This window comes from Lissotriton helveticus, chromosome 3_1 (assembly GCF_964261635.1).
Source record: "Lissotriton helveticus chromosome 3_1, aLisHel1.1, whole genome shotgun sequence".
Classification (NCBI taxonomy): Eukaryota; Metazoa; Chordata; class Amphibia; order Caudata; family Salamandridae; genus Lissotriton; species Lissotriton helveticus.
Window position 1 is genome coordinate 1,897,253,895 of NC_136061.1, and position 21,242 is coordinate 1,897,275,136.

At 44.8% G+C, this 21,242-nt stretch overlaps 1 protein-coding gene across 6 annotated transcripts in view; it reads right to left on the reverse strand.

Moving 5' to 3' along the window:
• TESMIN (testis expressed metallothionein like protein) overlaps positions 1 to 21,242 on the reverse strand; it is a 1,592,961-nt gene that overhangs the window by 776,130 nt on the left and 795,589 nt on the right. For all 6 annotated transcript variants that reach the window (XM_078682880.1, XM_078682879.1, XM_078682876.1 and 3 more), the window contains one exon: positions 4,637 to 4,793. In XM_078682880.1, the coding sequence (XP_078539006.1) occupies positions 4,637 to 4,793 (157 nt within the window). The remainder of the gene's footprint in view (positions 1 to 4,636; positions 4,794 to 21,242) is intronic.

A 21,242-nucleotide genomic window follows, 5' to 3' on the forward strand; every position in this document is an offset into this window, starting at 1 on the left:
TAATTGTAGTTTCCAGCACTTTGAGTAATGATGTATATGCTGCCTGCTGAGTCCCTCCTTTGGCTTCTGATACTGGTGTAGCTCCACTTTTATCTTTGTTTATTCCTAGGTCTGCAACATTATCTACTGTTCGGATGATAATCTGTGTTGGGGTTGTTGTGTCAGAATTTAAGGGGAGCTGAACTGGCTGTTCTTGATTAGCTTTTTGTGTATTATGATTTGATAGGCTCTGGATTGGCAGCTCCAGAGTACTTGATATTTCAATAGTTGTTTGCGTTGGCTCTTTCCTTTTTTCTGCTGATTCTTTTGTATTTCTATTCTCTGGAGCGTTTGGTATTTCAACTTCCAGATCATGCATGATATCCGTGTTGTTTGATAGGCTCTGGGTTTGGATTGGCTGCTCCATTGTACTTGATATATCAATCCTCAGATGCATGGGATCTATCCATTTTTCTATTGATACTTTACTCTTTCTATTCTCTAAGACATGTATGTTTTCAGCTTCCAGAGCTTGAAGGAGATCAGTATTGTTTGTTAATGAAATTGAATGTAGCCATGAATTGTTCGGTAAACGCCTTGCAGATTTGAGGGTATCCGAAATTTCCAAATGCATTTCTTCTGGCATTTGTGTATATGGTATTGACTGTAAGGTTGATTTTGGTGTTGAATGTGAGTAGTCTACATAGTCCATAGCGTGAACTTGAGCTTGGATAACTATGTGACTATTATTCCGAGTTTTTCTGCTGATTCTTTTGTATTTCTATTCTCTGGAGCGTTTGGTATTTCAACTTCCAGATCATGCATGATCTCTGTGTTGTTTGATAGGCTCTGGGTTTGGATTGGCTGCTCCATTGTACTTGATATATCAATCCTCGGATGCAATGGATCTATCCATTTTTCTATTGATACTTTACTCTTTCTATTCTCTAAGACATTTATGTTTTCAGCTTCCAGAGCTTGAAGGAGATCAGTATTATTTATCAATGAAATTGAATGTAGCCATGAATTGTTCTGTAAAAGCCTTGCAGATTTGAGGGTATCCGAAATTTCCAAATGCATTTCTTCTGGCATTTGTGTATATGGTATTGACTGTAAGGTTGATTTTGGTGTTAAATGTGAGTAGTCTACATAGTCTGTAGCGTGGACTTGAGCTTGGATAACTATGTGACTATTATTCTGAGTTTCTGTGGTCTCCATGTTGTTATTCTCGGATCTTAAATGATTTTTTTGCGGTGTTAATGGGTTTGAAAGACCCTCTAGTTGGCCTGTTTCTGAAAAAATGGCTGTCGTAGTGTCTTTTAATAACATGAATTTCCTTTTGATAGCCGGCTTTCTGAATATTGAATATTGTAAGGGAATTAAAGGGCTTGTTTTTTCCTGAGTTTTTTTCGGAGAGTCCTCGCCTTCCTTGACTTTCTTTCCCCCTTGCTTGCCCGCTTTTTGTGACAATTGTTTACTGGTTCTCCCAGACCTCATTTTACTTACACTTTGGGCGTTTTACTTTTGGAATTGTTTTACTTCCTATGAGAGAGGACCAGTCCCCTCCAGTGACGGACGGCACCCCCCTTGCCACCGCAGTGACAATCTTCTCTTACTTCTCCCTTGTTTTTCCACCTGCGGCTAATTCAAATTTGCCTCCAAGCGCAGCTTCCAATACTCCGGCCAGCCGGCCGCGGTGCCTTGCTGCTTGTGGCTCGCCGCACTCTGCTCTCCAGCTGGCTCTGGCGCTTCCTTTAACTGCTCTTCGGATCTATATCGCCTAGAACTTCAAAATCCTCAGGGCGTGATTGAATATGGCCAGGGCTCAGACCAGAGGCCGTGGTACACAAAATCTGTACACACGCTGGCTCTGGACACTAACCCCCAGGCCCCCCCCGGCTCGTGTCATTTACTACGAGTCACAGAAAATGTCCCCTGTCAGATCAAACCACCTGCTGTCTCTATGCAGTGGCCGCAACTTTTGGCTCTTGGCTGTCGCAGTAGTAGTGTTATACGTGTTGTTTGTTTTTTTACACAGCACCTTGAATCGTGCCGTCTGCAGCTCTCACCGGTGCTCCCATGGACACAGACACCCAAACTGAGGAGACCTTGTGCAATTTTCCGCTGGCCTACTACTGCTGCTGCTGCTGTGTCTTGAGTCCCTTTATTTATTATTTATTTTTTATTGGCGGTATACACTTTGCGGGTTGCGGAAAGCTTTCACCTGGCTCCCCCTGACTCCCGCTGTTCCGCTAATCCGCTCCGTCCACAATGCCGTTCACAATGCCTTCCCCGCCTCTTGACTTTTGTTAGGTCATTCCATTTTGAGTTTACAAAAAATGATATTCACATGCCCTGAAGATTTGTAAAATCGCAAGTCTACTTCATTAGGCTTATGGTTTAGTCGACAGTTTTTGTCACTGGAAAATGTACCTGTTTATTGCCACTGTTAAGGTGCCATAGCGTTTTATTATTTTCTCCACATATTTGTTCGTTTTACTCTGGTGGAGGATTGCTCTGCTTCTGCCGATTCGCTAGGCAACCAGTTCTGCCACTTCTGCCGCTTTGCCCGCCCTCCATCACAACCGCTCGTTAGCTCACCTCCTGGTCGGCTATATGCGGCCGGACTGCGGTAGGATACGCGGATTTGTAGAAGCGGTTCGCGGCTTCCAGGGCACCCGCTGCTCCGCTCTGATCATCTCCCTGCTGGCTGCCCCCACGGGTTGTAGAGGTGATCTCCCGGTCTTTCAGGCCTCTTGACCCCCGCCGCTCCGCACAACACCGCACAGCACGTCTCGTCTCTCGGCACGTGCAAAACAACAGGTGATGGACAGAATGCAGAACAATGTCATACATTCACCCCAGTACAGAGATCTGGGCCTAAATCCATCGTTTTTTTGCTCACCATGCCTTTCCAGTTTGAACCCAGCTATATGCAAATCAGTCTTGACCCTGTGCCCCATGGGAACAGTCCAGCCCGAACTGCTAAGCCAGGTCCTCCCTGGCCTGGAAACAAGCATCCAAGGACCGGTTTCGGGCTTTCAGCCCTCTTCAGCCTGGATAGCTTGATTCCAGTGGCATGGAGAGCACGGGACTCACGTCTGAGCATACCCGTCCCACTCGGGGTGACAAATGCAAAACAACAGGTGATGGACAGAATACAGAACAATGTCATACATTCACCCCAGTACAGAGATCTGGGCCTAAATCCATCGGTTTTTTGCTCACCATGCCTTTCCAGTTTGAACCCAGCTATATGCAAATCAGTCTTGACCCTGTGCCCCATGGGAACAGTTCAGCCCGAACTGCTAAGCCAGGTCCTCCCTGGACTGGAAACAAGCATCCATGGACCGGTTTCGGGTTTTCAGCCCTCTTCAGCCTGGATAGCTTGATTCCAGTGGAATGGAGAGCACGGGACTCACGTCTGAGCGTACCCGTCCCACTCGGGGTGACAAATGCAAAACAACAGGTGATGGACAGAATGCAGAACAATGTCATACATTCACCCCAGTACAGCGATCTGGGCCTAAATCCATCGTTTTTTTGCTCACCATGCCTTTCCAGTTTGAACCCAGCTATGTGCAAATCAGTCTTGACCCTGTGCCCCATGGGAACAATCCAGCCCGAACTGCTAAGCCAGGTCCTCCCTGGACTGAAAACAAGCATCCAAGGACCGGTTTCGGGCTTTCAGCCCTCTTCAGCCTGGATAGCTTGATTCCAGTGGCCTGGAGAGCACGGGACTCACGTCTGAGCATACCCGTCCCACTCGGGGTGACAAATGCAAAACAACAGGTGATGAAAAAAAAAACGATGGATTTAGGCCCAGATCTCTGTACTGGGGTGAATGTATGACATTGTTCTGCATTCTGTCCATCAATTTTTGTTTTTGCATTCGTCTCTCCGCACTGCTCAGCACAGCACAGCTCTCGCGGTCATTCCCGGCCACTCGCAAAAGCCGCGCTGGTTAATTAGTGAATGTGTCCCAGAAAGTAAACATTTTAAAAGTTAAAAGAAGACCTGAGTGTTAAACCCGAGTAATTGGCGTTCTATTGTAGAAAATCAAAATATGCGTTACATCCAAAGGAATCTAGCATAAAGCCAAAGAGAAAGTAAACAATCATATTACAGAAAGATTAATATTAGGTTACATGCAGATAAGCAACAAACGCATTCTTCCTTTTATTGGTATCATGAATAAAATTGCCAGGAGCAAATACAGTAGTACAACATAATATAGATGTTATTTAGTTAGAAAGTTGAACAGTTTTCAATCCACATTCGAACCCTGATTCAGAGCTCATACCCTGATCAGCCACTTGGCTCCCTGTCTGTGCAATATTGCAGACCTGTTTCTCCCCCTGTAATGGCATTTTTACCTGCTCCAAGGCATGAACTACATCAGTTGTATTTTTCGATTTTTAAAGTAAGTTAAAACCTGATTTTGAAGAGGGGATGTATTAAAAGTTGATTCAAACTGGATTTCATAAAAAAAAAGCATTAGACATTGATAAAAAATCTTTCTAAAATAAGAAATGTCAATTTATAGATCGTCCATGTTCCTACTTACAGTGAGAGACAGCATGATTTCAAAACAAGTTCCTCTTTCCAGAATTTACCTTTTTATCTGGAAATTCATAACGCAGTGTCTGACACTAACCTTGCACTTGGTTTGCCACATCAACTTTTCTTTGACTTGAATGAAGAGGCTTATGCTGTCCTTGAAATGGAGGAACCATGTGAACCATTTTTAGTTCACTTGTACCAGGGTTATTTAAGCACAACAAAGGTGTAGCTCCTTTCAAATGACAAAATACCTGGAAGAAAAGTTTGATGTTTACATGAATATATATTACTTTGCTGCTCAAACTATCATATTTCGTTATAAACCTTCAATCAAAAAAGAAAAGGTATTACTTCGTTGCGACTCCTTATTTATTAGTACATAAAAACATTTAGAACACAAACTAGTGCAAATCTTTAAGCCGGGAAAGACATCCAAAAGTCAAGTGCATCACAAATCGGTGCCAACATGGGGCACACCGGCATACTTTCAATTGCGGAAGGGTGTTGTAAATGTGAACAAAGTTCCAGGCTAGGAGAATCAGAGCTGTTATTTTGACTTTCCTCTATTCTTAAACTTGCCGTGTTATTTCACCAATCTAATGGAATTTATTGGCACATATAGGAGCACTGCACAGGTAGGAGTAAATTGCTAGGGCTCTGGCTCCTCAATTAAAAACAGCAGAACTTGCTTTGCTATGCTGATCTATTCCTGGATGGGCAGGTAAGCTGCCAATGTTCTATGACGAGGAACTGGACGTAAAAAGTTAACTTCGAAGGAGGCATACGTTCATAAAGAGCAATAGAGGGGGAGTGCATCACTCTCCAGGGCTCTACAGATAGTTCTTTTTCCCTGTGGTTGGCAAACATAGTCCTTTTGAAGCAGATGGAGGAGGATGAAAATAAGATTTGGTGAGTATAACCGCGAGCCACCAGGTCTACTAGGAACTATTGACTTTCTGTGATCTTCTGCAGCCCTAGTAAACAAAGCAGCTGGAGGAAAGGCATGTAAGAATGCCTCTGTTCAATCCAACACTTGCTGCCTCTGGGGATAGAGCATCCTGGCCCCTGCCCACATCAGAGGCAAACTGCTCACATTTTGTGTTTAGGCAAGTGACTAGGGCATTAAGATGGTCACAGGTGTGACTGGGCGTGAACAGCTGAGTGATGTGGTAAGATGTGCTGATGATGTCTGAGGCCCGACACCACACTAAAAAAGGAGATCCTAATCCCCCATCTGCCACTTTGGAGCTCACGGTTGCACATACCTGGCAACCACCTTGCCCACAGCAAGTCAATGCAGACCATGATCGGAAGCACTCAAATCTGCTACCTCTCTGAAGCCACAATGGGCCCTAAGATGACAGCCACATGAATTGCAGGTGCAAAAGACGAGACCAAACAAGTGAGTCTTTACATTTCCTCACCGATCCAGACATCAGTGATGCTGATTGTCCAGGCACCGGGGTGCTGACCCTGGGAATGAGGTCGGGGAGAACCAAAGGATACTGGAGGAGTGTGTGGAAACTAACTGGAGGTCTCGTGGAGTACACACCGAGAGGGGATCTCCTGCTGCACTGGAGGAGGGCAGGTTGCAACTGTGTAGCTGGACCACACGTGTTAAGTCTGGAGGCCTTTCCTACTAAGATACCTGGACTCAGGGGAAGACCACACCCTTCTTATGGAGTGATAGATTGGGCGCTTTACATTGCTTGGTCAATCGAGCACACACATTGTATGAGAGGATGTTTGCAATAATCTAAACTCTGGCAATCGCTAGGGGTAGCATTTTAACCCATTGTTCTTTTGTCCACCATGCCACCTCGGATTAGAAGCAACCATATGCAAATCAGTCTTGATCCCTCTCCAAAAGGAACAGTCCAGTCCGAACAGCAAAGCCAGGTCCTTCCTGAACTGGAAAGAACACAAGCAACCAAAGATCAGTTTTGCCCTGATTGGGGCTTTTCAGTTGGGTGTAGCTTGGTTCCAGTGGCACAGTAAGCAAGGGACCCAAGCCTGAGTACACTGTGTCACTGGAACCAAACTATATGTCACTGATAAGGCCTAACAAGGGTAAAACCAGTCCTGGATTACTTGTGTTCCGGTTCAGGGAGGACTGGGCCTGCCAGTTTAGGCTCGAGCAGGGTCAAGACTGATTCAGGGCCAGACTGACTATGGAGCGTTTTGGAATGCAGCCGGACTGGGGGCTGATTTCACTGCGGTGGGGGCTGATTTCGTTGATGGAGACCTGAGTGTGCTTTGAAATAAACAAAGCAAAACGAATTTCGTTCCAGTAGCCAGTCCGGCCCTGGACTGATTTGCGACATCCTCCGCTTCGAGTTCTTTTTACTTTTGGAATTACCGCCAGTAGTTTATTATCTGACTTAAGAGATCTCTTGGGATGATATTATCATGGGGGCCTTTGCGTGAAAGAGCTTTATGCATAATACACAGGGCTTTGAATTGGACTCTTTCATGGATGGGCAGCCAGTGTAGTGATGATAGTGCCGGTTTAGCTGAAAGGCGATTGGATGGGTTAAGAAGCAGGCGTGCAGCACAATTTTGAACAATCTGTAGTTTCTTTATAGTTTTAGCTGGGGTTCCTAGATATAAGATGTTAGCATAGTCCAAGCATGACAAAATCAACGCTTGGACTAATATCTTTTTAGCTAGAAAAGGAAGCACAGGGAGGATCTTCCTAATCATTCTTAAAATTCCAAAGCAACAGGCTGCCACCTTACTTGCTTGCTCTTTAAGATCTAACTTAGAGTCAAGCCAAACACCTTCACTCTTAATGTGGTCCTTCGGGGCGGGGGGAGTCACCAAACAACTGGGCCTGAAGGATCCTATAGTCAGTGAAGTGGAATTACCCAAGAGCATGACCTCAGTCTTAGCTTCATTTAACTTCAAGTAAGAATCGTCCATCCAGTTTGACACCTTTTCCAGCCATAAAGCCAAATTTGAGCCTGTATTCTCTTTTTGATTAAGCGCAACCACAAGCTGAGTATTGTAAGCATAGGTGATAATCTGGATACCAAAAGGAGTAACTATATCCGCTAGCGAACTCATTTATACATTAAATAGGGTGGGGCTCAGGGACGAGCCCTGAGGCACCCCACATCTAAGTGGCATTCTCTTGGAACCATTTTAATGCAGTTCCTGCCAATCCAATCATTCTCAGTCTTTGGACCAACAATTGGTGGTTCACTGTGTCGAAGGCTGCGCTGAGATCTAATAGAATAAGTGCAGCACAGCCCCCTCCATCTAAGATTTTCCTCAGTTCTTCCACTGCTATTAAATCCATTCTGTGATAGATGCAGACGAGAATTGTCTTCGAGGAAGGAGGATAATGTCAGATTTACTTGCTTCCCGGCTAGTTTACCAACACCTGGAAATAAAGAAATAGGGCGATAGTTGGCCAAAACATCGGGGTCCATATTGTTTTCTTTTTAAAGTGCTCTCACCAAGACCTGTTTCCATTGAGAAGGCGCTCTATCAGTTGCTAAAGTAGTATTTATCACATTTAAAACAACCAAGAATCACTCACAATAAGTGTTGTCACACTAGGATCAGCGTACTCCAATGCAAGCATCGGAGCACGAAGCTCTGCCAATTGTGCGGTGCAGGGACCCTGCTCTCACACAGAACTGTGCACAGAGACTTGGAACCTCAATGAATTAGGGTGTACCAAAACTCACCTTAGTACCCAAAATCCCCTACCAGACTAGCAATGAGTGTCTCATTGGTTCTTACAAACTCCCAATGTTTATACAACCCAGAACATGGACTTAGAACACCTCAGGTAATGTGGAACACATGAACACTCTTTCGTTATACCAACATATCAATCCAGAACGAGGAGTAAATGAAGGTTTATTTCTAATGCCGTGTTCTCATGCTCAGTATTTTAGCTAATACAAGCAAACATATTATAAGTAACAAAGTTATCAGCATAGTAACTAGTCCATAAAATACAAAGGGAGAAAGCATGTTAAATAGCTAGAGGGAAAAAGGCTAAATGGCACCTAAGCCTTACCCTCCCTTGCTAGTATAATATATTATATCTAAAAAAGGTCTCTGGGTTTTAGCAGGGCGGCCCCATACCTCTTGGTCTTAGTGGAGAGGGATCACATCATCTCCTACAACAGCTCTCTGCATGCGAAGATTCATCAAGTGTGTAGCATGCTCTGCGCAGTGCTGTATTAAAACACGCCAAAAACCAAAAGTTGGCCGCAGCTGCATATGTGTTATGTCTAGAACGTGCGCAGATCAAACCTCACAACAATCACTGTGTTGAAATAACCTTGGAGGGTTCGGCACTCACTGTACAGACATAGCTTACCAAGCAAAGCTGATATAATAGCAAAACATATTATTCTCGTGTGAAGCAAAATATTCTACTAGGCTCAAAGCTCTAATAAGAATATGTGCAGTGTGCAGAAGCAGCAGAAAGGTAAAATGGCATTTAAACCTCCAACAAACCCATGCTAACTTAACAAAGTGTGAAGGCAAAGCATATCTATCTGACACCCTCCCTTGATCCGAGCACGGATAAGATAAGATTTAGATTAGATAAGGGGCAAATTTTGAATGCAGAGTTCAACAACGATAGTCAGAACCAGTATCGAATTTGCACAAATCAGGGATTTTTTCTTTTTAAAAAGCTTATAATTAGACTATCAAAGTCAATATTAAAAATTCTGGCATAGGGCCAATCCAAGTCAATAGGTCTGGGCCGAGAAAAATGTTATATGGGTTTCGAGAAAAAAAATAAAAAGTATTCGAAATCCAAGAAACGAACTCAGTTGCGGGAGAGATAAGCTATGTCACATCTCATCCAGACAACGAATATGCAAAATATGCAACCACAGCCTCCAACAGGAAGTCACTGTTCTCATCCGAAAATATGTCAGCCATCCAGTTTATTAAAGGAAAAGAGCACACATGTTCCTCCACTACCGGAGCATCCACCACCATCAGAGGACAGCTCGGTGGGTTTTCAATGAAGCTGTGTGCCAAGAAATCTTGCGCCGCTGCAAATATATTCCAACGCCCCAGAATTCCATGCATCGCTGCAAAGGCCATAATCCCTCCGTCAGAACAAAGCAAGTCATGAGCAACTAAGGGACTCATAAGCTGATTATAATCCACATCGGGAGACACCGTATTGCAGAGACACAAATCCAGGGCCCAGTCGAAATCGCAACTCAGGCAATGAAAGACAGGCTGGACGCATGTAAAGTAGGAAAATAAAAACGATAATCCATAAGTCGCGTTCAAAGTAGCAAGAGGCAACGCTCCATAGTACTCAAGCATTCTGTTGCGGAACAGCACCAGACGCGACTGCTCTCCATGAAACACAGGACGTGCATCCATTTTGAATAAAACAAAACAGTAAAAGAACACCTGCAGCCAGAGCCAGCAGAAAGGGAAATCCACCAAACAGGCTGGAGAAAATCGAGTGAAAGAAAGCTGGAAAAATAACGAATATAGCTTGAAACAAAGTGACAAGGCCACTACTTACTACTTTAAAAAAGTGTGCCAGCCCTGTGGTGGAGGATGCATTAAAGATAGAATGAATTAGCTCACCAAAATGCAAGGGCAAATCAGTATTTAATAAAGCATGCACCTCTGTACGGGTGTTTGCCACGCGAAGGACGAATGTCTCACGCGCAGATGGGAAGGCTACTTTTTTCTGGGACAAAAGTGCTCTTATGCGACTCATCCCGTTGAACTCTGCCTTCAAGGTCGGACTAGTGGGCCAGATGGAAACATCTATTGAGGTGGGCTAGCCAGTTCCTGCCAGTGCCTATAACTCTAGCTGTCAAAGCGTGCTTTAAATATCGGTACATCCGTTCCACAACACTATTACCCTCAGGTTTGTATGGAGACGAAAACTTAACTTGGGCCCCCAACGAAGTCATGGCATCCTTATACGCTTTAGAGGCGAAAGCCAGACCCTGATCCGAATGGAAGGAACCACAGGCAGAAATTCCTACAAAGACACACAAGTCTCTTATGACAGTTCGTGAATCAGCGCTGCGGTGAGGCCACACCCACACAAAGCGTGTGCATGAATCAACTGCAACTAAGATGTACTTATATGCAGTATCAGAAGAAAAAGGACCGCAGTGATCTAAGTAAACACAACCAAGTGGTTTATTAGAAATGTACAACTGTGTCTCGGGCAGACGTGCAGCAGTTGAAGGCTTAATCTGCTGGCAAATGTCACATTGAAGGACATAATCATGCGTCTGTTTGTACAGTCCCCGCCACCAGAAACGCTGTTGTAACTGAGCCACAGTAGCCGAAATGCCCGCATGCGCAGACGCAACTCCTTCATGGACCGCTATGAGCAAAGTGTGCCTGCGATCTGCGTTGGGAAGCAATCTCTCACCAACGTCAGGAATTTTCACATAAGGAACTTTATCAGGACTTAAGTGGTATGAATACTTCGAAGGGAATCCCTTAGGATATTTACTTCCCTTCTCAGTCGCAGCAACAGCTGCCAAGATATCATCATCAATCTTATTTTTAGACCGTGCAACTGCTGCAACCAAATATGATGATACTGCTGATTTTGCGGCCTCATCCGCCAACGAATTGCCAACAGCGTGGACTCCCACGCGCTGTTGACCTAGAGTATGAATTACAAACACGAGTGGCAACTGCTCTTTAAGCTCAGCCACTCGGACCCAGATCATTTTATGTTTTATTGTGCTACCCTTGCAATCACGAAAATCATTCTGAATCCAAAAGAACAGGTTTTCATTGTAAGACTGGACACAGTAGTAAGAATCACAATAAGAGTTGTCACACTAGGATCAGCGTACTCCAATGCATGGTGCAGTCCCCTAGAGTCTGCGTGTGCCCGACCCTTCCAGACCCTGGACTTGAACTCATCATTCACCATGGCACCGACCACAATGGCGCAAGCTGAAACGTATGCGTGCTTAGACCCATGCGCAACTTGCACTGAACCATCAGTGTAAATGATGCAATGGAAATCCTCCAAAGGTCGCATAGCCAAAGGTGCAGGATGAACAAATTCATACTGCAAAAACTCCTGCGACTGGAGGGAGGCTTCAAAAATAAACGCGACATCCGGAGACGTCAATGATGCTGCCCATTCTATCCACCGTGGGTGCAAAGCTTTAGAATTTGGTACACTGGCTTTCGTCACTGCCTCTAATGCAGGATACGGGGTAACAACCAACATGCGTTTTCCCTGCGACAGTGCACGTTCCTTAAGAATCGCCATCTGCACTGCTGTTAAAACTTTTTCCACAGTGGAAAATCGCATTTCAGCCGAAGTGTACAAGTGTGACTTGTAAGCAATAGGCACTGTGTCTCCTTCATTAAAAGTAAGGTAAGTGAAACCCACCGCCCCAGGGATGATTCTTATCACCAGGTTGGTGTGGTTCTGTAAGAATTTAGATTCTAAAAGATCAGCCTGCAAAGATTGCAAAATAGCTGAGTGTCCTGGCAGCCAGCACGATTTGGTAAAAGTAGGTTGTACCAAGGCATACAAAGGCTTGATACGCTGGGCATATTCAGGAATATAAGTATGCCCGAAATTCAAAAATCCCAGCAAGGACTGTAATTTTTTCAGAGTTGTAGGAGCGCGCTATTGTGCGCATTTCTCCAAGAAGTGAGGAGCCAATCCTCGACCTTCATTGTTGAGCTAGTAGCCCAGGAACAACACTGTATACTCTGCAATGTGAGACATTGCAAAGTAGAATTTGTAACCGAAGTCCGCAAAGCTACATATTATGCGGTCTACGCGACACAGATGCGCCCAAAGTTCGTTGTCTGTGAGATAAATGTCATCCCCATACGAACACGCATCAGGGTCCACTCTCTCCAAGAGAGAGACAAAGCGGGCAGCAAACATGCCTGGACTATTCTTATAGCCCATTGGTAAACGTTTGAACTGTTTTTGTGTGCCGCCGCTTGTAAAACTGGTCCATTGGGAACTTAGACGATCCAAATGGTGGGCAAAAAAAACGTTGGATATATCAAGCGTGGTTTTAAACCGCTTACGCACAAGACTATCCACTAAGGCAGAGCCGTGAGTATTCCGTACTGCACAGGTACGGCAATGCAAGTTCAAATGTCGGTAATCCAATAAAAAACGAAATGATCCGTCAGGCTTGGTCACAGTAAAAAGAGGGTTATTCATCGGTGACACACAAGTTTCAATTACACCTTGATATTCCAATTGTTCAAGGATTTCCGCAACGGAAGCCTGCGCTTCACGTCGTATGGGATATTGGGGTTGAGGCTGTGGCATGGACCGTAAAGGAATCTCATGATGTGGAGAAAATGTATCCCACCCGCAATGTGTACGGTACAGAGCCGGCGCAAGAGCCTTAGCCCACTCTTCTGCAAAATTCACCGCATGCTCCTTCGAGACAGTGTGCGCGAAACTAGGGAGGATTATCTCCTCCCCACTCGGAGTTGCGAGCACAAAAGGTGGGGGCCAGTCAGCCTCCGCTAACAAAATATCAAAGGTAGTTGTAAGATTTTCCCAAAATACCCCTTTTATGGTACGTTGTATGTCACCTTCAACTAAAAGGACTATTTCATAAAGTATATGGGGGGGAGCTACTTTAGTGTCAGCTGTCTCCACAACAACATATCGATCAGTCGCTGTCACCTTCAGTAGTGGACGCAGGGCCTCTCGCACTATTGTAATCTCCGCCGCGCTGTCCAGCAAGGTCAGAGCCCATGTCTTATTCCGAAGCTGCGTTCTCACTATGTGTGGCATATCTCGCTGTTAAAGCAGCAACTTTCATTTTCTGAAACTGGGGTCTTTTCGGTGTTGAATTGTCCTGCTTGCCTTTAAAAGGTCCATAGGTCGCACGCTACTCCACCATTCCAGCGGGTATCCCCAAGAGCATCATGGTAGATGCAGTTTTATCAAAGCTGGTGCGCTTATTCAAAAGTTCCGAAGTGTAATGTAAGCCAACTCTGGACACCGGTGTTTCAGGATTATTGTCCTTCATCAGCAGAGTGTAGGAAGATTATCAGGGGTTGCTGTGCAGGCTGCCAAAGTGTTCTCAGGTCTGGTACCTCTCCGGGCGCGTAGGGCGTTACCTGAGCTCGTCAGCTCAAAGGCTCAAGGGAGCCGTATTTAGGTAAAAGGTCCATAGGTCGCACGCTACTCCACCATTCCAGCGGGTATCCCCAAGAGCATCATGGTAGATGCAGTTTTATCAAAGCGGGTGCGCTTATTCAAAAGTTCCGAAGGGTAATGTAAGCCAACTCTGGACACCGGTGTTTCAGGATTATTGTCCTTCATCAGCAGAGTGTAGGAAGATTATCAGGGGTTGCTGTGCAGGCTGCCAAAGTGTTCTCAGGTCTGGTACCTCTCCGGGCGCGTAGGGCGTTACCTGAGCTCGTCAGCTCAAAGGCTCAAGGGAGCCGTATTTAGGTAAAAGGTCCATAGGTCGCACGTCCTGCTTGCCTTTACTGTCTTTCGGGCGGGGCTGGTCGCGTCCCTGCTGGCCACCCCGACCTCTGCCGCCACCTCCACCACCGGTCGATGAGGCCGATGATTCCTGAAAAGAACGAGGAGAGCGTTGTTCAGAAACCTGAAAACGATCAGGTGATTTTATCATCGCGCGATCGCGCAAGTCATAAACACGTTCTGCAGGTGCGGGCACTGGAGATGCAGGACGAGACTCCTGTTTCTGTTGTTGTTGCTTACCCTGTTTTTGTTGTTTTTTCGGCCAAGTTTGCTTCTTAGCCTTAGGCTGTTCGTCAGTCTCTGTCTTTTGCGCTTGGGGTTGCTTTTTCTCTTTCATTGAGAAAGGCTTGAGTCCCAAACTATTACGACCTACAGTCTTATAAGCCGCCACAAGAATTCTCAGTAACTGTCGGGGTTTGTCGACATCGGGAATTGCCAGCAAAGCATTGAACACCTGAAAGTTCACTGCATCTCCCTTGACATTCGCAAGTACGAGATCGGAAACTACGTCAAAACTGCCGCAGAGGCGCATACCCAATTCAACTGCTGCCTCGGGTCCTTGCTCATCCTGAACGCGCTTAAGGACCGTTGGAAGGACAGTCATTGACGGTGTGCCAAAGCACCTCGTGTACACTGCCGCAAAGATCTTACCCCAAGTCTCACAGTCACCAGCTTCTGGGACCAAGTCTTTTGACATGTTAATTGTCAGAAACCTGTGTTTTTCACCAGGAGTCGTGTTAGCAAATACTGCTTCCAGTTGGTCAAATTTCTCGGCCAGCCAGAAAGGAAAATCATCCTTAATCTGGGGGGGCTTTCCCATTACTGCGTTCACCATCACAGGACTGAGTTTCATACTGCCCTGCCTAGCTGGAAGCGCCGCAGTACTCGGGGCCCCGCCCGGGCGATTGCGGGTAATGTACTGCACTAACAACCTAATTACGCTAATTTCGACTAGATGTAGTCGTGTCAAATCTGCAAGGGGACACGCCCCTTGTTGAGGAGGCGGTGTAAATCCAGCCAAAACAGGCCAAGTTGCGCCCGGAATGGACAAAGGACCTAACCTCGGATTTAACAAAGAGTGGGGTAGGGAGCCATTAAACCAAACTCGGTGCTGGCAAGCATTAATAGGAAATTCCTGTGTACTGTAGGGAACATACTCCTGCGGCATGGCAGTGGGAGTGTACGTGTCGAACACATTAGTATTTGCATTCACAGCCAGGAAGGTCACCCACGAGTAAAAGATTTCATATGGGTAAGTAACTTCCGCACTCACCACCATGATCACTGCTATGCCATCCACAGGGACATTATAAGCCTGCAAATGATTGCGAACCGCAATCCGACTATGCTGCGCAACTGGGTAGTAATTCAAAAAGAAACCGTTTGAAAAAGATTCAAGCTTGCAAAGACCTATGTAACTATAGGTAGGTTTGTTCGACACCACTGTCTTCCGGAAACAATAGTGAAGGGTGTTAAGGACTGATAGAAGCACTACTCAAGTGTCAGGTAATAAGACCACCAACGGTTGGGCGCCTCGGGGTTTTTAGGATCTATAAACAGGTGCTGACTGTCCAGCTAACCTGAGCATCAAAGGTCAGACCCTCGTCAAATATGACCCCCAGATTTTTTGCAATTTTGACCGGTAGCGGAAGGGGACCTCAATCTGCAGGCCAGAAGGCATTAGACTAGATGGAGTTCTGTGATCCAAGGACTAGCACTTAAGTTTTGTCTGTGTTGATCTTTAATGAATTGCCCTAATCCAGCATATAATGTTGGACATACATTGATTAAGATTTCGGGCAACTGATTGCAAATCATTTGTTATGGAAACGATGATTTGTGTGATCTCACCAACTCCGCAAGAAGGGTCACATAGAGGTTAAAGAGAGTGGGGCTAAGCGAAGATCCCTGGGGGACCCCACAGGGAAGGCCTAAGGCCTTTGCCCTAAAGCCACCACAACTGATGATGTGAGTTCTGCTGATCATGAAAGAGTAGAGTAGCTGCAGGGCCCTACTAGTAACTCCTGCTTCCCGCAGTCGCTAGATCATACACACTGGGGAGATGGTATCGAATGCTGCTGAAAGGTTGAGCAAAATCAGCATTCCAGATTCGCCTTAGTCAACCTGCATGCCGAAACAGCCGGTGGATCCATCCAGGGCAGTTTCGGTGCTGTGACTGGCACAAAAACCGTTCTGAGAGCTGGCTAGGATTTCCTGGGATTCAATGTGTTTCATCAGCTCAACATTGACGAATTTCTCCAATATGTTTGCCAGAGCGGGGAGAAGGGAGATAGATCGGAAGTTCTTCAACTCTGTGGGATCGGCTTTGGGTTTTTTAAGAAGAGGTGAGACAATTGCTTCCTTCCAGGTGGCTGGGTAGTTTCTGGACATGAGTGTGTTGTTGAAGACCTTGCGTAGGAAGTTAACTATTAAGTCAGGAGCTAGTCTGAGTATGGAAGGCATACAAGGGTCTGAGGGCGCTCCAGACTTTAAGCCAAGTAAGAATTCCTTGGTTTGTAGGGCTGTGATTTGTGGAAAAGAGGACAGGGCATAGTTCCCAACAACCTGGTAAGCTTCCCCTTAGGCGGGTCTTTACTATCCCCTTTGGCTACCTCTGTGGTAGGTTCATCATCTGCAGTCTGGGTGAACTCATGATAGAACTTAAGGACTTTATCCTGAAAGTAGAGTGCTACTCTGTCACAGAAGTCTTGGGAGAAGTTCATGAGCTGTGTCCCTGGTGGCTCAGCAATCTCCTTTATGACTTTGAATAGTATGCACGAAAAATTGTCAGCAGAGACTATCTTTTCAGTGAGGAAAAGGGATTTGGCCTGAAAGATGGTTGTGTTTATATTCACGCAGGAAAGATTCCTGCTTGGCTCTTTCCCAAGGGCAAGGGTCAGCACGCCATTTCCGTTCTTGCCTACGGCAATGGCGCCTGAGAGCCATAAGCTCTTCCGAAAAGCATGGAGCCGAGGGTTTAGCTCTTTTAATGACACAGTTTTTGATTGGAGCAACTATGTCTAAGGCCTCGGTGATCCAATTACAAAAGCCTTTGGCCGTGGGAGGATAAGAGATGTGATTCCCATCAGAAACGGAAGGCAAGGCGGCCTTCCAGTTGGTGGCCATAACCTTGTTCAATCCCCTGCAACGTATATGTTTGTGTTTGAGAGGGGTACCCCTGTTTGCTTTAATGAGATGAAGGAAAGTGATATTAAACACGACCAGCCAGTGGTCAACACCGCTGAGAGGCTCAACTGCCTCAATCGTTAGATTGTTGTGGTTAGCAAAAATGCCATCCAAGGTAATCCCCCTTCACCCGGCCCCACCGCCCCACCGCTCTTTCCTGTACTGGCCATGGCTGCTTTCACACAGAACCTGCATATGTTTTTACGGTCTGTTCTTTTCCTGGGATTTAGTGTGAACTAACCCTGGGCGGAGTTGCACTACGAAGTGGCAAAAAAACTCAGTCACACTACGCGGAGATCTGCAAGAGGTGGAGTTCCATAGAAAAATGCAGTTTGCGGTGAGTGCACAGTGCTGGATGCTTTTTCGCTCTGTAAAATCATTGCGAACGGCACCTTGCACAGCGCAAACGGTTCCTTCTTTCCTTTTCTGCTGCTCGAGTAGATTTTTACTCGAGCAGCAGCTTTCTCAACGCGAATGGGCTGTTTCTCAACACAAAGGGTCGCAAGCATACACGACCACTCGCAATGAGACACCTGACCCCCCCCTGCGTTGAGAAATCTCACCAGGAGGTTTATTTTCCCCTCTCGCGCTCGCCAACTTGATGTTGACGATTGTGAATGAGGAAAAATCTCGCCAGGACGTGCATTTTCCTCACTTGCCAACTTGACGTTGGTGAACGCGAGCGAGGAAAAAAACTCTGCTCCGCGTAACGCGGAGTGTGGAAAACTCTGCAAATTCCACAAGCGGGGTTGAGTTCACCGCCCAGGCTTAGTCTGAACGTCATAGACAAGGGCAAACAACAATGTACCTTGTTATTCTTCCTGACCAGGCACTAGAACCTAGGCATAACACAAGAGCTTATGAGCACCCACGCTCTATCACATAGATAAGCACATGGGCAAAAAATAGACACATTGAAGTGGATGGTGTGATATATAGTGAACAAGAAGTGCGTAGAGAAACATACATCAGAAAAACAAATGTTGACTTATGTGAAAGATGAAAAATTAATTAGCTCCTTTGGTGAATAGATACATTAAAGTGAACCATAGTTATGCATTAATTTCTGTGTATCACCTTCTTAGTAATAATATGTGCTCACTTACACATGTTACACAAATGGTTAAAATAAACTGTCTGGAATTCAGCCAGAAACAAAGGATTGAACATGTACTGTGTTCGAGTCAGTTGCTGGGCCTTGCTCAATTCTGAGAAATGGCTCACTTACCTTCACTTGTGTACAAAAGCCAGTTCAGCAAGTTCATTTTAGAAATATCTGTCGAATCTGGAACATGTCAATCTGCTCTGCTCCTACAAAAGTGTTTGTTCATGGAAGAGGTGTGGCGCCCCGGCCAGGGCGACTGACGCTGGAATCTGGGGACCACGGTTCGATCCCCGGCTCCGGCGGCAGGTCAGCCCAGCACCATGTGACTCTGGGCAATAGCTCGCTTAATCTTCCCGACGGCCCCCCAGCGCCTAGAGACCCTTACGGGTGATTGTGCGCTTTACAAATGTGGACTTTTTACTTTACTTTCATGTCAAATATCATGTGAGCAAGTTGTGCACGGAAAGCAGAGAGAACGGGCATCTGAAGACTAGATCAAACAATGCTTGTTTAACAAAAACAAGATAACAGACTCAAACCGTAGATCAGGAGGCAGCAGCGTAGGAAATCGGTTAATATTAGCATGATCATGTGCTTAAAGCATATGTACACGCAGACAAATTTGTGAAATGCTCACACCTCGGTGCTGATAATAATGATCAACCATAACTGATGGTTCAACATCTGTATATAAAGGCTGATTTTTCTTCTTGTAATCAGATGTCTGCAGTTTTCCTGCTAGTTGTCTCAACTGCTGTTCTCAGCAGTAATAAAATCTGCCACTCTTCAAGACCTTATGCGTGTTCATTCTTTTGTTTACTCTTACAGATTTCTGCTTTTACACTTAAAATTGCACAAATTTGTGGTCTTTGAAGCCCTGTATTTAGGGTTCCACCTATGACAATTACTTATTAAAGTCAACAATCAACACTTCTAAGAGTCGACCCTAATATTTCAATTTTGGAACAAAGTTGTCATCAAGACATAAAAGTAGACACCTCTTCTTTATAGAGATATGAAGGATATGGTTGCTCTGAATAAAACCGATTATGGGCACCAATCCACCATTATACCAAGATTCAAAAGAACAATTTTGATTTGTTTCAGAGTTGATTGCAATCGTTGTCTGAGAACGCACAATTCAGATTGACCATGTTTGTGATGTAGTATCCCATCTGATGAACTCAAAATCACTCCCTGTTTCCACACAACCTACTATACCATATCTGTCACTTAGCCACATATGAAGGACCATTGCCAGTCCCCCCTTGTAAAAAGCATTGTACACAGACGATCATGTATTAAATGTTTATCACAATAAGCCTGGCTTTAATTATACATTTATTATTAATTCCATCATTGTAGGACCCTTAGAGAGAGGTGAATTCCTGCACACCACTGAAAATCTGCCACCCACCACTCAAAACTTCTGTCACCAGACATGTCCTGCTGGTCTTTATCATGAGGAGAAAAAGCTAGGCCATCTCTTTTCACAGGTCAGGCTGCAACGGTTAACCCCATTCAGACAATAACTACAACTTCATATAGTATGGTCCAGGCCCCTCCTCAACAATCTGTTGTTCCATCTGCTGCCTGTGGCCCTACAACCACCACCGGTTCTGCAGTGTGCACCCCAGTCCTGGCCTCTGTATTTACAACAGAAACTAAATTTGCTGTTGAGCCAGGACCCACTGTAATGGTTAGTGCAAACGGTATCAAGGTCACAGAGTAGTGGGATTAAGGATAGGCCTGGATTGTGTCAGCTCAGTGAGGCTAAAGATGCCCTTAGTTTTGGCACAACCATGGGTGAGAACATCATTGGTTCAGCCTCCAGAAATGAAGATTAGATGGGACAGATGATAGTTCTCCTCCCAAAAACATAATCCACACTCCTCCACAGAAATGGAAGCACAGCAAAGCTCTTAGACATCTTCTATCACATTCAAGCCTGCAACTGAGGAGTCATAAGTCCCCCTATGGAGGAGTCGTTCATCTGACCCAGTAGAAGAGGATTCCAACAAGACCACTACCAAGAGGCGCAAGAACTCATTTCCTTCAGTAAGGCAACAGTATTCAATTTTGGACATTTTCTTGAACACATTTGCTGTTTCAAAATTTCTGGACATGGTCTTCAGAACTGTGTAATTATCCAAATAATCTCATTCCAACCAACTAGTTAATTCTGTCTCAGAACATTTTGTAATGTTAAAAAGTAATTTTGGTCCTTGAAAACTGTTTTTTTGTACAAATATGAAAATTGTAAAATAAATCCATCTTCATTAAAAAATGTATATTCCGTTTTGTCGTTTTTACTGTGCTGTAATGCAATATATTTCTGTCAAATAAATAGTGTTAGCATACAGTAATTATTAATATTCAAATAAAATCACAAATACAAGCCTTCTATTATTACGTACAATAGCATAATGTGTCTGGAATACTCTTGTGGAAGTTACACGCTGTACAAATATGTAACACATACAGCATGAAGAACTGCATTATGGTTAAAGAAATTAGCAAACAAAATATACATTAGACAAATTGAACGAATTAGGTTAATTTTACAATGTGCAGTAAAAATAATATTAATGTGCGTGTTCCCAAACAGAAACATACACAATTATAAGCGAACCATGGTTATCTACAAATTATTTCCCTTGGAGCCCACTTCCAATTCTCATTTGCACAATATTTATAATTATATCCATAAAACAGCTCTGACCTTCCCCTGGCACCATGCTAATCAATAAGGGGTCTGAGATACACCCACTCTTTTTGGTGTAATTTCAGAAAACACACACATTGTAATCAATCAATGGCTCTGAAAAGAAATGTGGTGGGAGAACAAAACACTCACAAACACATCAGTTTTCAGGAATCCTAACTTCTAGATATGTATATCACTTTTGATAATAATCACACATTCAAAGATTCACCAAT